This window comes from Haliotis cracherodii, unplaced genomic scaffold (assembly GCF_022045235.1).
Source record: "Haliotis cracherodii isolate W230 unplaced genomic scaffold, xgHalCrac1.p SCAF_17, whole genome shotgun sequence".
Lineage (NCBI taxonomy): Eukaryota > Metazoa > Mollusca > Gastropoda > Lepetellida > Haliotidae > Haliotis > Haliotis cracherodii.
The window spans coordinates 29,981,651-29,997,226 of record NW_027266272.1 but is presented as its reverse complement, the minus strand read 5'-3'; the positions used below and the strand labels follow the sequence as shown (position 1 = coordinate 29,997,226).

The window sequence follows — 15,576 nt, the reverse complement described above, 5'->3', positions numbered from 1 at the left end:
AATACGAAAAAGATCCGAGGACATCTCATAACAGGTCATGACAGAACAACCTTTCTTCCTGCCAAATGGAACATTGTTTGTGAGATCTGAATGTGTTTTCTAATCATGCAACCTTGAAAAGATTAACACGGGGTATTCCGAGTGATAGTTACAGACTGTATCACTGATTCCGTCAAAATTATCGTTTATCTCTCACATCAATGGCATAAACATTTCAACCTCATAGCACACAGGAAGTACTGCCATACAATGTCTATCTATAAGACATTCCAGAATGTTCTTTTGTTCAGGTTTGAAATTTTGAATTGAGAAACTTTGTCGTAATACTTTTCAAAGCATAGTCCGGAATGGAACCCACCATTTTTAATCTCATGCCGTAAGGCCCAAGTATTCTACTTTCTGATTGGCTAATGTGGACTTCCTGTTCCTTATTTACAAAAGGTCATGCTGACATGATCTGTAATGGGATGTCCTTAGAACTAAGACCTCATTTTAATAAGATTGCACAAATAGTCAGCTTATCTGGAGCTCTGATAACACATACTTGTCCTTCCTGACAGGATATTTATGATACAGAAACACAGGAGTGTAGTCATCTTTTCATCCTGCCGGGTCATTCATAAATAATTGATGTATAAGATGTAAAGTCACTCACTGAAGTACCTTTAAATACCAAGTATGAATTCATTGCTAGAGGACAAAAAATCTGATGACATCCTCTTACAGGTCATGTCAGAACGGCCTTTCATCCAACAAATCAGAACGCCCTATCTACACTTTTGGGGAGCACTGACAAAAGTATTAACATGAGGTTTAAACTTGAATCGTATAAGTAATACAAGAGATTCTATATTTGCTTACAAACATATTTTCTTTCAGTTCAGTCTATCAATGTAACAATGTGACAGTGAGAGCAACAAACACCTTGCTTTGTGAGGATGTGATCGAGTGCAAAGCATAAAACATCCATACCTATAACATCACAACGTGATGTCACCAATAGCCTGCAGGCTGGCGTTATTACTCAAAAGATATATCACTTGACAAATTAATCATTTGAGCAAAATGAAGGCTTTTCATTCAACTTCATGTTTTGACTATATGAACAAACAAACAAATATTTGTGTAGTGATTTCTCATAGATATTGTAAAGTTACACAAAATGTCTAAGTCACAAAAGTTTCAGTCAAATAAAAGAAGTGTATTTCGATACTGATTTTGCCAGGTGATGTACTTTTATAATTTCAAGATCTTCTCAAAGGTCTATTTGGCCATCAAATCAATACATTTTGTTTTATTGATTGAAAATGATATTGGATGATAAAAAAATCTCACCCTCATGCTTTTTACATAAAATTTATCAACACTCGTTGATAAGAGCTGAAAACCTCCTCAGCAAGCCTCGGAGTTTTGCTGCTGTAATCGACTTGTGTTGACATATGCAACCGGGGGAGATTCTCTACAAATGATGAAGTCCACGTTGGCCTCCTTCTCTTCATTGTTCTTATGATGCAATGAGGTCATAGTGAATAGGGAAATGTGATCATCATTATCATAATGTGATACATAAACAAAACTCAACACTCTTCATATTTTCTTTGAGGACTTAAAGTGGATTGGTGTTACACTTGGGTGAGTATCGATTTTAGGATTTTGAATTATTGTGTTAACTACTAACTTTTAACAAACTTAATTTTGAAATTTGAATTCTGCCCTGAATATTTTGTCCTTAAACACAAATTACTTCTCAACTCATATGAGATGTACATGACTTTGCAAGGAAAAAAGGTGTGACCACAAAATGTATTGATACAGGTCCTCATTGAAACAACATCAGACTACAATGGTCTGTGAAGTGGTTTGTTGTGTCAATCTGGATAACCATATACAGTGCATATAATCATATCATATCCATAACCATCAACAAACCTGAATGGTCAGGCACGTTTCCCTTAGAGAATATTCCTATACCAAACCCTCTATACAGAAATAATGTACAAATAAATATGAATATAGAAGGTAAAAACATTTTAGAAATAATAACAAATTTATCTGTATCAATAGATGCCATTCATCTGTCACATTCTGTGACTCACATCCATACAAAGGAAGCAGTTGCCATGACAACAGCAGAAAAATTTCAGATTTGTTTCTGCTGGTTTCCAAACAAAGAATATAACAAACACATAACAACCCAGACCTTCATGAGTACTATAACCAGTTCATCATAGGAAACAACATCTACCTGACAACTCTCACACATTTAGCATGAGACTATAGCTTCAGCACCAAAAACTCACCTCTTTTTTCTTCCAATATCAAGCTTTGCCTTGATACTTTTGTAATGTTTGATTTTTGTAATGTTAGACTTTTTTACTTATTTGTTCTTTGATGATTTTTTAGGGGAGACAATTAAATAATATTTTAACTGAAACATTTGACGGAAATTACTTCATCTGAAAACTTTGATGTTGTTCATAACCACATGTTTATATGTATGTAAAGCCAAACAGCTAAAAGAAACTTACACGATTACTTCCCTGGCATGCATAGTTCTTACAATCAAACATTGTCTGTGTTATGGGCCTATATGGCCTTTTCACTAAATAAATATGATCTGTCTGTCTGTATGATATATATTGATTTCAAAGACTTTTCTGTTCAAGGTGTCATATCAGCAGTGTTAGCCAGTCCCGTTGGTCGTGCAGTTTTTTTGTATGAAGAACATTTTTGATGCAGATATGCAGGTTTGAGAGAATAAGAAAATAAAAAAAGCTTTTGAGACTATTTTTTCCTCTTCCTCTTCTCAGTGTTTTGCAAATAACAGTTGTAGCTCAAGGCAACACTATTTGTTGTTTAATGCCGAACTCAGCAATATTACAGCTATATGACAGCTGCCTGTAAATGATGGACTTTGGACCAGGCAATCCAGTGCTTAACATTTTAGCATCGATCCATGCCATCAGGGTACCAAGTTGCTGAGCCTGACCACCAAATCTATTAAGTTGACTCTTACGGCAGGCTTAGGTTTCTAGAGGCCAATTGTAACCAGGAATCTCTATGGCTTTACAGCACAATGGACCACTTGTGTATATTATCATTGTAATGTCATGTTAGTGAGTGAGTGAACGAGTTGGGTTTAACGTCACTTTGAACAGTATTCCAGTTATATCACAGCGTGTCAGCCTAATGTGGGAGGAAAGCTTGTAGTGATGCAGGTCTCAGATGTTTACCACTTTGGTAAAACCCACGAGCATGTTTATGGTGCTGACCAACCTAGAAACATAATCAGGGTGAACTGGGATTCAAACCCACAATCATAGCTTTCTGGCGTGCCAAAGGGATGCAACTCTGCACAGCAGCACCTTAGATGACTGGGCCACCCGTGCCCCCTAACGGCATGTTAGAACATCAAGTTTTAAATCAAGCAGCGGTTTTGACATTTAATAATTCCTTAATAATTAATATGAAGGTTGTTTTACAATTGTCTTTTGGATAAAACAGAAAAGAAATCTTATTATTAGAAGTTTGGTGGATTACAGCAGCTTGATATTGGAAACACTGTAAAATGGAATACTGACACTGGTTCCAGTTTGTTTTGCTAAATTAACATTCTATCAGCAGAAATACTTCATTCAGAGACCTACCTTAGTGACACCCTGCAGTTCATATATACATTAAATAGTCACCAAAGCAGCTGTTATAATAAATTCATTGTTTATTTAAGTTGTTTTTAACAAGAAATAATGAAAAACATTTAAACTATTTCTTTGAATTTATACACATACTTGAACATTTTTTTCTTTGAGAGTCATTGCAGATATATTTTATAGTGCAAAATCGATCCCTTCAGTCTACTTGGTCACATGGCCAGGAGAAAATATTAGTATTTCTACTTAATCTCCAGACAGTTGGTCTTCCAACTTGACCTCCAGACAGTTGGTCTTCCCATTTTACCTACAGACAGTTGGTCTTCCCATTTTACCTACAGACAGTTGGTCTTCCCATTTTATCTACAGACAGCTGGTCTTCCCATTTGACCTCCAGACAGATAGTTTCCACTTGACCTACAGATGGTCTTCCCACTTGACCTACAGACAGTTGGTCTTCCCACTTGACCTTCAGACAGTTGGTCTACCCATTTTATCTACAGACAGTTGGTCTTCCCACTTGACCTACAGACAGTTGGTCTTCCCATTTTATCTACAGACAGTTGGTCTTCCCACTTGACCTACAGACAGCTGGTCTTCCCATTTTATCTACAGACAGTTGGTCTTCCCATTTGACTGACAGACAGTTGGTCTTCCCATTTTATCTACAGACAGTTAGTCTTCCCATTTGACCTCCAGACAGATGGTTTCCCACTTGACCTACAGACAGATGGTCTTCCAACATGACCTACATACAGATGGTCTTCCAACCTGACCTACAGACAGATGGTCTTCCCACTTGACCTCCAGACAGATAGTTTTACCACTTGACCTACAGACAGATGGTCTTCCCACTTGACCTCCAGACAGATGGTCTTCCCACTTGACCTCCAGACAGATGGTCTTCCCACTTAACCTACTGACATGTGATCTTCCTATTTGACCTACAGACAGATTGTCTTCCCACTTGATCTCCAGACAGATGGTCTTCCCTCGGACCTACATACAGATACGGTACTCATCCCACTTGACCTACAGACAGATTGTTTTCACAATTTATCTGAAAAAAATATAATGTTTTTTCCCCCTATGTCAATCAATCACAAAAACAGGAGAAATATCACATGAACATTATCTTGGCATATTCCCCCCCAAAAATGTCCACATTCAGAAACTGCTCTATCATCACAACAATTTAGTTTTACAAACAATAGAACATTAACTGGGTCAACTTCAAGCTATGTCCCACGGTGTTAACATATCTTCACATTGTTGATAGCATATCTTCCCACGTTAACAGAACATCTTCCCCTAGGGATAGCATACATACTACCAACAAAAAATAAGGGAAGTAATGATTTGAATGTAGCTATCGTTGAGGTGTACAGTTACAATTCTGTGGTACTGCATCTGAATGCAACATCTCATCACAATGAAATTTCACATAATGCATGAAAACCATGTGATACACATGCACACAGAAGCCTAAGTGTGTGCACCTACTTAGGAACTCACAATCACTAATGCAATAGAGCTTAGCACACACTCAATATGCCTCTGAGACAGTATCTCAATAAACAGACAAATGGCACACTGTGTAGAGGGAAGTTGCCCGAATGTTTGGCTTAAAGATTTCATGACTGTGGTACAATTTAGTACCATCAAATGGGTAGATCATCTAAGTACATTAATTGGACTCTGCAACAGATTCAAATCTGCTACTGTTATCAATAGAAAATTCCATACAATAACATGAAGGCGATTTTCAACATCTACCATCTAAAAACGGTTCTATGCAGCCCACCTGAAGGCAAGGCATCCTGTGAAGGGTGTGACTCTAACAGCTTACCATAGGTGGCAAAGATTGGGGTGGGCTAGGCAACAGCAGAGATGGTTTTCGGTGAGGTAGTGTCATGTTGTAGGGCGGTATCACACATGACAGATGAACAGATTTGGTTATTGTGAAAGGACATTTGATTTGCCAGTGATATTTTTATGAAATTTTGCATCATGTCGTTCCATTCACTAGAATTATCGGCAGTAGTTTTGAACTAAAAAAATTATCTCCGACGAGAAGGCATACAGACACTCGACTAGTCTGCTAAGTCCATTGACATGTCCCCAATACAGCATCTGTGGGATGTTCTCAGGCAGAGAGTGTACATCAGTGACTAACACCCGCCAAAGTGGCCCAGGTTGAGGTAGGGCTTCAGGCGGAATCGAAGGCATTAACAAGGGCAATAACAAGCAAGTTAATCAAGGGTGTGCCATCAAGATGTGGTCATGTATCACCCAACATGGTGGAGACTCCAGGTATTGATCTACACGCCCAAAATTAATTTCAGACATTTATAATCATTACACCTTCACTATCATTTCATCAGTTACCCTATTTTGTGTTGGTAGTAGGCTATATTCAAAACCTTTCTTCCCATGGTGTCAATATTTCTCCCCATAGTGATAACATTTCTTCCAAGGGCAATAATAGATCTTGCTTTGACCATAACATATCTTCCCATAGCCATAACATAGTTTTTCACAGGCAAAATATTTCTTCTCATGCTGATAACATCTTTATTCATAGTTTCCAATGGGAATAACACATCTTCTCATGGTGATAACATATTTTCCCAGGGTCACAACATATCTTACCATGGTGATAATATATTTTTTCACAGCCATAACATTTCTTCCCATGCAGATAACATCTATTTTCATGGCCGTTACATAGCTTCCCATAGGGATAACACATCTTCTCATGGTCAAAACATATCTTCCCAGGGTCACAACATCTCTTTCCATGGAGATAACATATATTTCACAGCCATAACATTTATTCTCATGCAGATAACATCTGTTTCCATGGCTGTTACACAGCTTACCATGGTCATAACATATCATGTTGATAACATATCTTCTCATGGTGATAACTTATCTTCCAATGATGATAACATATCTTCTCATGGTGATAATATATCTCCTCATGTTGACCAAATAAATTCTCATGGTGATAACGTATCTTCCCATGGTGATAACTTATCTTCCAATGGTGATAACATATCTTCTCATGATGACTACATCTTCTCATGGTGATAACTTATCTTCCCATGGTGATAACATACCTTCCCATGTTGATAACATATCATCCCATGATGATAAGATTTCTTCCCATGGTGATAGCATTTCTATCCATGGCCATTACACATCCTTTCATGGGGAAATCATCTCTTCCCACAGCGCTAGGATCTCTTCCATAAAGGTTTCTCTGATCCTGACCACATGTCCCCACTACAGTCAGCGCAGTGTTTGTGGATGTCACGGAAGTGGAGATGTCCAAGGTTTCAAGGCACTGTACGGGTTGTTGAGGAGGTGTCAAGGAGCATCCCGCAGGATCAACACATATCATAATATCTAACACCCCATTGAGTGTCATGTCCTCCTCGGCTCCAGTTTATGAGACAACTGGGTTAAAGTCCTCTGATTGTCAATCACACTGAGATTCCTGAAACATAAAACACTTGATATAATTAGCAGAAAACTTTCAGAATGTTCGTTTGTTCATTTGTTGTATAATGCCTCACTCAGCCATATTTCAGCTAAATATCAGCGGTCTGTCAATAATGGAGTCTGTGCAAGACAATCCGGGTACTGACATCATGAACATTGATTTATGCAATTAGGACACATGCACCAACTAAGTCAGCAAGTCTGGCCTCCTAATTGCAATCCCTTTAGTCACCTCTTATAGCAAGGATTGGTTGCTGAAGACCAATTCTAACTTGGTTCTTCACTGGGTTTGTTAATAATGGTATTGGACAATCATTGAGGATTCAGTACCATCAACTCTCATTAAAATCAGATCTTATTATCTGCTTTGATATCCCTCAGCATGGAAATCTGACAAAACCTCAGGACTTGCTGTCCGCTTAACCTTGAGTGAACTTTGACCAAACAAGGTTTTTCTAGCCAACCTGATGTTTAAATGATTTGGCTTCACTAAACACTGGTATCTAACAAAGTGTATTAATGCAGCTTCTGTCCAAGATTTTGAAATTGATGGTCTGAAGAAAAGAAAACCACACAATACACAAATGTTCCCGAATTCTTTGGTCGCTCATACTGAGAACTAAGAAGCATCCATGCTGACTGTCAGATTTTCACGACTTGTGGAATGCATAGATAGCTGTGTTGATACTTGCACCCTAGCTGCCAAAATTGTTCCATGTACTTATCTGCTTTTACTATCCGATATCCACAGGTCACTTCACCGTGAAGAGCTGCAAGATTGCTCAGCAATAACCACTCACTCACTCACTCACTCACTCACTCACTCACACCACAGGTCACTATTACATCTACTCGGTATATGACTTCAATCTCAGTAAAATTAGATCTTAGTTCTTGCGACCACTCCACAAAGATCAGAGGACATCCCAATACAGGTCATACCTTTCGCAAACTAACCAATGAAATGACGAACAAGAGTCCACAATAGCCAATCAGAAAGCTGCGAAAATGTGAACTTCAGTACAGAATTGGTGACCTCCACACTATCCCCTTGCCCACCAACAAGTAGTCACAGTAAATTCATCTTCTCATTCTATCAATGTGTACTTCTAGCCAGGTGCATACAGTTCCTGTTATAACCAGTGTCTTCTAGGTGTATTCAATTCTCCATCCAATCAGTGTCTTCTAGGTGTATTCAATTCTCCATCCAATAAGTGTCTACAAGGTATATTCAATTCTCCATCCAATCAGTGTCTTCTAGGTATATTCAATTCTCCATCCAATCAGTGTCTTCTTGGTGTATTCAATTCTCCATCCAATCAGTGTCTTCTAGGTATATTCAATTCTCCATCCAATCAGTGTCTACTAGGTATATTCAATTTTCCATCCAATCAGTGTCTACTAAGTTAATTCTCCATCCAATCAGTGTCTACTAGGTATATTCAATTCTCCATCCAATCACTATCTACTAGGTATATTCAATTCTCCATCCAATCAGTGTCTACTAGGTATATTCAAATCTCCATCCAATCAGTGTCTACTAGGTATATTCAGTTCTCCATCCAATCACTGTCTACTAGATATATTCAATTCTCCATCCAATCAGTATCTACTAGGTGTATTTAGCTCAATGTTCAGTCAGTGTGTACAGGGTGTATTGAGTCCCTTGATCACTCAGTGTGTACTGGTTGTATTATCCCTTGATCACTGAGTGTGTCCTGGGTGTATTGTCCCTTGATCACTCAGTGTGTACTGTGTGTATTGAGTCCCTTGATCACTCAGTGTGTACTGGGTGTATTGTCCCTTGATCTTTGAGTGTGTACTGGGTGTATTGAGTCCCTTGATCACTCAGTGTGTACTGGATGTATCGAGTCCCTTGATCACTCAGTGTCTACTGTATGTATTGTCCCTTGATCACTCAGTGTGTACTGTGTGTATTGTCCCTTGATCATTTAGTGTGTACTTGGTGTATTGGGTCCCTTGATCACTCAGTGTGTACTGGATGTATTGTCCCTTGATCACTCAGTGTGTACTGGATGTATTGTCCCTTGATCACTCAGTGTGTACTGTCCCTTGATCATTTAGTGTGTACTTGGTGTATGGAGTCCCTTGACCACTCAGTGTGTACTGTGAGTATTGAGTCCCTTGATCACTCAGTGTGTACGTGGTGTATTGAGTCCCTTGATCACTGAGTGTGTACTGGATGTATTGAGTCCCTTGATCACTCAGTGTGTACTGGGTGTATTGAGTCCCTCTATCACTCAGTGTGTACTGGGTGTATTGAGTCCCTCAATCACTCAGTGTGTACTGGGTGTATTGAGTCCCTGGTGTGTCCTCCTTACCTGACATAGCTCCTCACGTCAGGGCTTGTCTTCAGAGAGGGGGGAAGCTCCATATCTGGACATAATTCACAACAGGTATCAGCACATGTAAACTATGGCAGCAACAACTCATGATGGACTAAATATTACCCTCCCAAAACATGACTAGCATCATTCAGCATCATTCACATAATTTTATAAGTGGTATACATTATATGGTCATCAGATCATCTTCATATCAGTAATGTGTACATTCTGTTTTAAGTACGGTAAATTTGGAAAGTTATGCACCACAAAATTATTGCAATTGTCTAACTCAAACCTTGACTGCATCTGGACAGCTTTGCAACACCCTGGTAAGACTACCAAAGATCAAAGCTATACTTTTGCATGTGATATTTGTTATAAGTAGGAAGCAGTGTGATGACAATGTTACTCAGATCTATAGATGCGTGTGTTGTAGTAGAAAAAGAAGGCTGGAGAGGCAGGTAAGTGAACTGAGTGACAACGTGTGATTAAGGAAACAGGTTGTGAGGGGGTATATATATTTAATCATGCACTAGCTGTTTGTCAATGTGTGGAAGTGACTGAATGAAATATGTCTCCTGCTTTTTGTTTCTTGTTGGACTGCAAAAATAACTGCGTCCTGAAACTATTGCAAGTGTGTGTCACTCGCAGTATTTTCTTCCTTGCAAAACTTTCCAGATTTACAGTATGTATATCTTATTCAGTCTAATAAAGAATAAAGCAACAATAAAATCTTCAACATGAAAACATAATTTTTAAGAAAGGAGAAGCTTTTGTTCTCTGTTATATTAAAAATAAATTCATACACATTTTCTCTGAACTGGTGAATGAAATCATACTACACATGTAAGTATCATATGAACAATGTACATCAACAAATATTGCATTAGGACTTCGAGCATCCAGCCCAAAATCAAACACATCAGATATTAAACAAGACCTGTCTGTAACTAGTAGTCTGGCCTAGATATAGAAGTTAAACCTATCTATTAGAACACAGCACACAGATCATCAATTTCAGTCAGTACCAATGAGAACAGATCAGTTCTCTAAATAATTTAGTCCCTTCAATAGCGAACCAGAGTCAGTTGGTTTACATCCAAAACCCATACAGTGGAACACCATCAGTGACAACACTGTCAATGTCGAAGACCCACCTTCGGACAGTTACTGCTTGGAATAGTGCTATGACACAATCAGAAATGGCTCCATACCCATGATCTGTTAATCCGTTAATCTGCATGATATCAGCGGAAACGCTATACCATGTTGGGCGTAATGGGGTTTCAGTGTATGCGACACCAAGAGGTCAGTACATGGACAAACAGTCTCAGTAAATTCAGATCTTTTACTCCAATAAGATCTAAGGACACCACCATAAGAGGTGGTAATACATGCACCCTGAGAGACCTTTGACTTTCCAGACAAAATGTCTTGAGACAATCACATCTTTCTAAATGATTTGGCTTCATTTCGTAACCACTTGAATTAGGAAATTTTGATCTTAGCAAAAGAAAACCGCAACACAACACAAAAATACTTTTGACGTTACAATCATTTGGGTATAGACGTAATGGCAGGATGCATAAAATATCCACCACAACATAACGGCAGAGCTACTCCCCGATCATATTCGCTTTTTCACATACGGAAGTCAGATATGCTGGTCTGAGTGCTTCCTTCACAGTTACCCAGAATTTAGAAGGATTGCCACTGATTGGCTCATTAGAAAGTTCTCAGCCTCGTATAGAGGTGTCCTCACATCTTGATCTTGTGAGGTATCATATTGGAGTACAAGGATGGACGAGATTGATGGACAAAAGACCTACCAAAAGGAACACTGCGACACACACGCACTGTCTTTATTGTCTGGCCAATCATGTGCTGCAACAAAAGACAACAATACTTATATCTGAAGATGATACTTGCATATTTGTTTTACACAAGCACAGTTGGTCAAGAAGCTGATAACCAGAGTGGCACCTCATTCGACTTTTCAACCCATGCCCCTCAAACTGATAATCAAACACAATGCCATTTTGTCACAGTTATCATTCTTTGTCAAGCCAGTAAATATTTAAAATAGTTTTCTTGTCCTTCGAGTTAAAGTTGTTATGCATTTTCATTGTGTGTCACTATATGTATATGTAATGTCATTAAATGGAGAATCTCACCCAAGGGTCTTTTGATATCAAATATATCAACACGAGTCGATACAAATTAATAACTCAGAGGCTTCCGTTTCAAACTGTACCTCATTGAAGATAGGTGCTAGACATACAGTCTGTAAGATCTGTCATTTAGTATTCCCTGTGTTAACGTGTTCGAGGATGCATGATTTAACTAGAAATTACATTCAACTGTAACTTTCCCGATCTTGTAAACAACGCTCTGACTGGTCGGATGAAAGATCCTTCTGACGTGCGCTGTAATGAGGTGTCCTCAGGTCTTTGCTAAGAGGTAGTGAGAACTAAGTGCTTATTTTGATGAAATTCATGTACATCATCACTGTAGTTGCCACTCCCATGGCTTGCACCTTTAATTTGATTATTGAGGCATCTTGGCGTTTATAATCCATTAGTGTTTATTTGTTTGTTGTTTAGCGCTGCACTCAGCAATATTCCAGCTATATAACAGCGGTCTGAAAATAATCGAGTCTGGACTAGACATTCCAGTGATTGGTATCATGAGCATCAATCCATGGAAGTGGGATACAATGATATGCATCAACCAAGTCAGCGAGCCTGACCACCTGATCCTGTTAGTCGCCTCTTACGACAAGCATGGGTTGCTGATGTCCGATTCCAACCCGGATCTTCACGAGTCTCTGTAAGTGTATTACTTTTCAACTTACCATCTTCTCAAAGTTGACCAGACGGTCAAAGTAGGTCTTATTTCCTTCATGGGTGAAGGTCATATCTAGATAAAAAAAATTAATAATAAGAATACATGACCTTTTAAACAATACATACAGTCCACATGTAACCAACATTCTTTAAAGAACAAATTATAGTTGTTTTCCAGTTTCACTTTCATATATGCTTAATCAATGAATATCCTGTTTAAACAGCCTTGGAAGATATGGAATTGTTTCACATTCCTCCCTAATTGTGTTGTTGTGACAAGCACATTGATGGTTAGTTATGAGATTGGTTGCATATATGTTGTAACCTTCATGTAATTTCACATTTACTTGAAGAGCTTTCATCACACATATTTTCCGATTAAAAATGAAATATTTCTCTGACAGGAACTGTCAGATTTTAAATATAATGTTAGACAGGTATAGTCAGACAAGAACAGCAGTTGGGAATAGTTGTACAGGAATAGTCAGACAAGAATAGTCAGAGAGGAATAGTCTGACAACAGTAGTAAGACAGGAATAATGTAAGACAGGAATAGCTGTTGGGAATAGTTGTACAGGAATAGTCAGACAGGAATAGTCAGAGAGGAATAGTCTGACAACAGTAGTAAGACAGGAATAATGTAAGACAGGAATAGCAGTTGGGAATAGTTGTACAGGAATAGTCAGACAGGAATAGTCTGACAACAGTAGTAAGACAGGAATAGCAGTTGGGAATAGTTGTACAGGAATAGTCAGACGGGAATAGTCAGACAGGAATAGTCTGACAACAGTAGTAAGACAGGAATAACGTAAGACAGGAATAGCAGTTGGGAATAGTTGTACAGGAATAGTCAGACAGGAATAGTCTGACAACAGTAGTAAGACAGGAATAATGTAAGACAGGAATAGCTGTTGGGAATAGTTGTACAGGAATAGTCAGACAAGAATAGTCAGAGAGGAATAGTCTGACAACAGTAGTAAGACAGGAATAATGTAAGACAGGAATAGCTGTTGGGAATAGTTGTACAGGAATAGTCAGACAGGAATAGTCAGAGAGGAATAGTCTGACAACAGTAGTAAGACAGGAATAATGTAAGACAGGAATAGCAGTTGGGAATAGTTGTACAGGAATAGTCAGACAGGAATAGTCTGACAACAGTAGTAAGACAGGAATAGCAGTTGGGAATAGTTGTACAGGAATAGTCAGACGGGAATAGTCAGACAGGAATAGTCTGACAACAGTAGTAAGACAGGAATAACGTAAGACAGGAATAGCTGTTGGGAATAGTTGTACAGGAATAGTCAGACAGGAATAGTCAGACAGGAATAGTCTGACAACAGTAGTAAGACAGGAATAGCAGTTGGGAATAGTTGTACAGGAATAGTCAGACAGGAATAGTCCGACAGGAATAGTCAGAGAGGAATAGTCTGACAACAGTAGTAAGACAGGAATAATGTAAGACAGGAATAGTCAGACAGGAATAGTCTGACAACAGTAGTAAGACAGGAATAGTCAGACAGGAATAGTTGTACAGGAATAGTCAGACAGGAATAGTCAGACAGGAATAGTCTGACAACAGTAGTAAGACAGGAATAATGTAAGACAGGAATAGTCAGACAGGAATAGTCTGACAACAGTAGTAAGACAGGAATAGTCAGACAGGAATAGTTGTACAGGAATAGTCAGACAGGAATAGTCAGACAGGAATAGTCTGACAACAGTAGTAAGACAGGAATAGTCAGACAGGAATAGTCAGACAGGAATAGTCTGACAACAGTAGTAAGACAGGAATAATGTAAGACATTAACGACCACACACAAAACCTGCACTCACCTTTCATGAGGAGGGGCATGAAGGGAATGATGGGGGGAGTCATCTTGGATGCATTCACCCGGTATGATCGGTGGTTGCGGGAGGGGTCCATGTTGGTTTCAAACTCAGCAAACATACGTTTGAACTTGCTTGGCAACTTCTGAAATGAAGTTATGAAATGGTTACTGGCCTGACTTGAACACTTTCACATTCTGGAGCCAGAATATTGATACAGCAATGACTCAAGACTCAATTACTTTCTCTGAAAGGGAGAGTCCAATAAAAAACATAATTGCAACATATTGTTAGTTTTTCTTATCAAGATTTAAAATTAAATTAAAATTTCAACATGTCTTAATTGATGAATGAAGACACAAATGTCAAAACAGCATCTGACACAGAAATAAACTGCTATCTATGATGACAAGAAATATTGTAGTCTTTAACATGAAACATAATTCACAGACTCCTTCAAAGTGTTTGATCTTCTCTGTATCTGTTACATTTTCCAAACCTCTAAAATTGTCAAAAAACATTTCATTCTAAAAAAGAGGAGCTAAACATTATGTATTTTCAGATTTACAGGTGTTGTTAAATATTTACAAGACCAAGGTGACTGCAAATAAACCACATGCAATTTGTGTTTGATAGTTATCTTTAACAATGAACTATTTTTGTTGAAAACATATCATCAAAACATATATAAATTTTTAATGTTTGATATGTCAGAAATATATCCCCGCAACCCAACCCCATGCTACATTCCCAATCTAATTCCACATGTGATGTTCATGTAATTCTCTTTGCATTAATATGTATATGTTATTATTCTTTTAAGAGTTATGTCCATCAAACATTCCTCAAGGATCATGACGCATGTTGACATCGTGTGTGGTTGAGGCAGACACAGTGCCAGCAAGAGTTACCTCCCATGTCTGTGACAGTCTGCTGACTGCAATGTTGCTCAGGCCCATCACAATGGCGAAGAAGGACTGAATGTTCTTATGCTCTTTGCAACTGAAACAATTAAAAAATGATGATGATGGTGATAATGATGATGATCATAATGATGGTCAATAACAATATTACAGTGAAGAATCCATTTCCTAAAAGTGTGCTTATGCTGTTTTATGTTATGTAAGTTCATGGATCTGAGCACATTTATATTTCAATCTCAGCTCCCTGGGGAGTATAAATCCTATTTTTTTAAGAAAAACAAAATCTTCTAAAACTTCAAACATCAAATTTTTATATTTAAACCTATTCTGGTTACAAAATGTAGTGGTCACAAAATGTCCATGTGGTTGATTTGAACCACAGACCTTCTGATCTGAGGTCGGATGTCTTTTCCACATGACTAAAGAGGTTAACCCCGTCTGTAAGCTGACATGGTAAGGATGTCATCTGTGGGAT

General features: G+C 38.3%; 1 protein-coding gene across 3 annotated transcripts in view; it reads right to left on the bottom strand.

The window, feature by feature from the left end:
- Positions 1–234: 234 nt before the first annotated feature.
- Positions 235–15,576, bottom strand: part of LOC139465052 (rap guanine nucleotide exchange factor 4-like) — an 87,853-nt gene continuing 72,511 nt past the window's right edge. For all 3 annotated transcript variants that reach the window (XM_071246746.1, XM_071246747.1, XM_071246748.1), the window contains 6 exons: positions 15,090–15,180; positions 14,185–14,323; positions 12,360–12,424; positions 11,335–11,389; positions 9,500–9,554; positions 235–7,152 (listed from right to left, as the gene is read on the bottom strand). In XM_071246746.1, the coding sequence (XP_071102847.1) occupies positions 7,080–7,152; positions 9,500–9,554; positions 11,335–11,389; positions 12,360–12,424; positions 14,185–14,323; positions 15,090–15,180 (478 nt within the window). In that variant the 3' untranslated portion in view covers positions 235–7,079. The remainder of the gene's footprint in view (positions 7,153–9,499; positions 9,555–11,334; positions 11,390–12,359; positions 12,425–14,184; positions 14,324–15,089; positions 15,181–15,576) is intronic.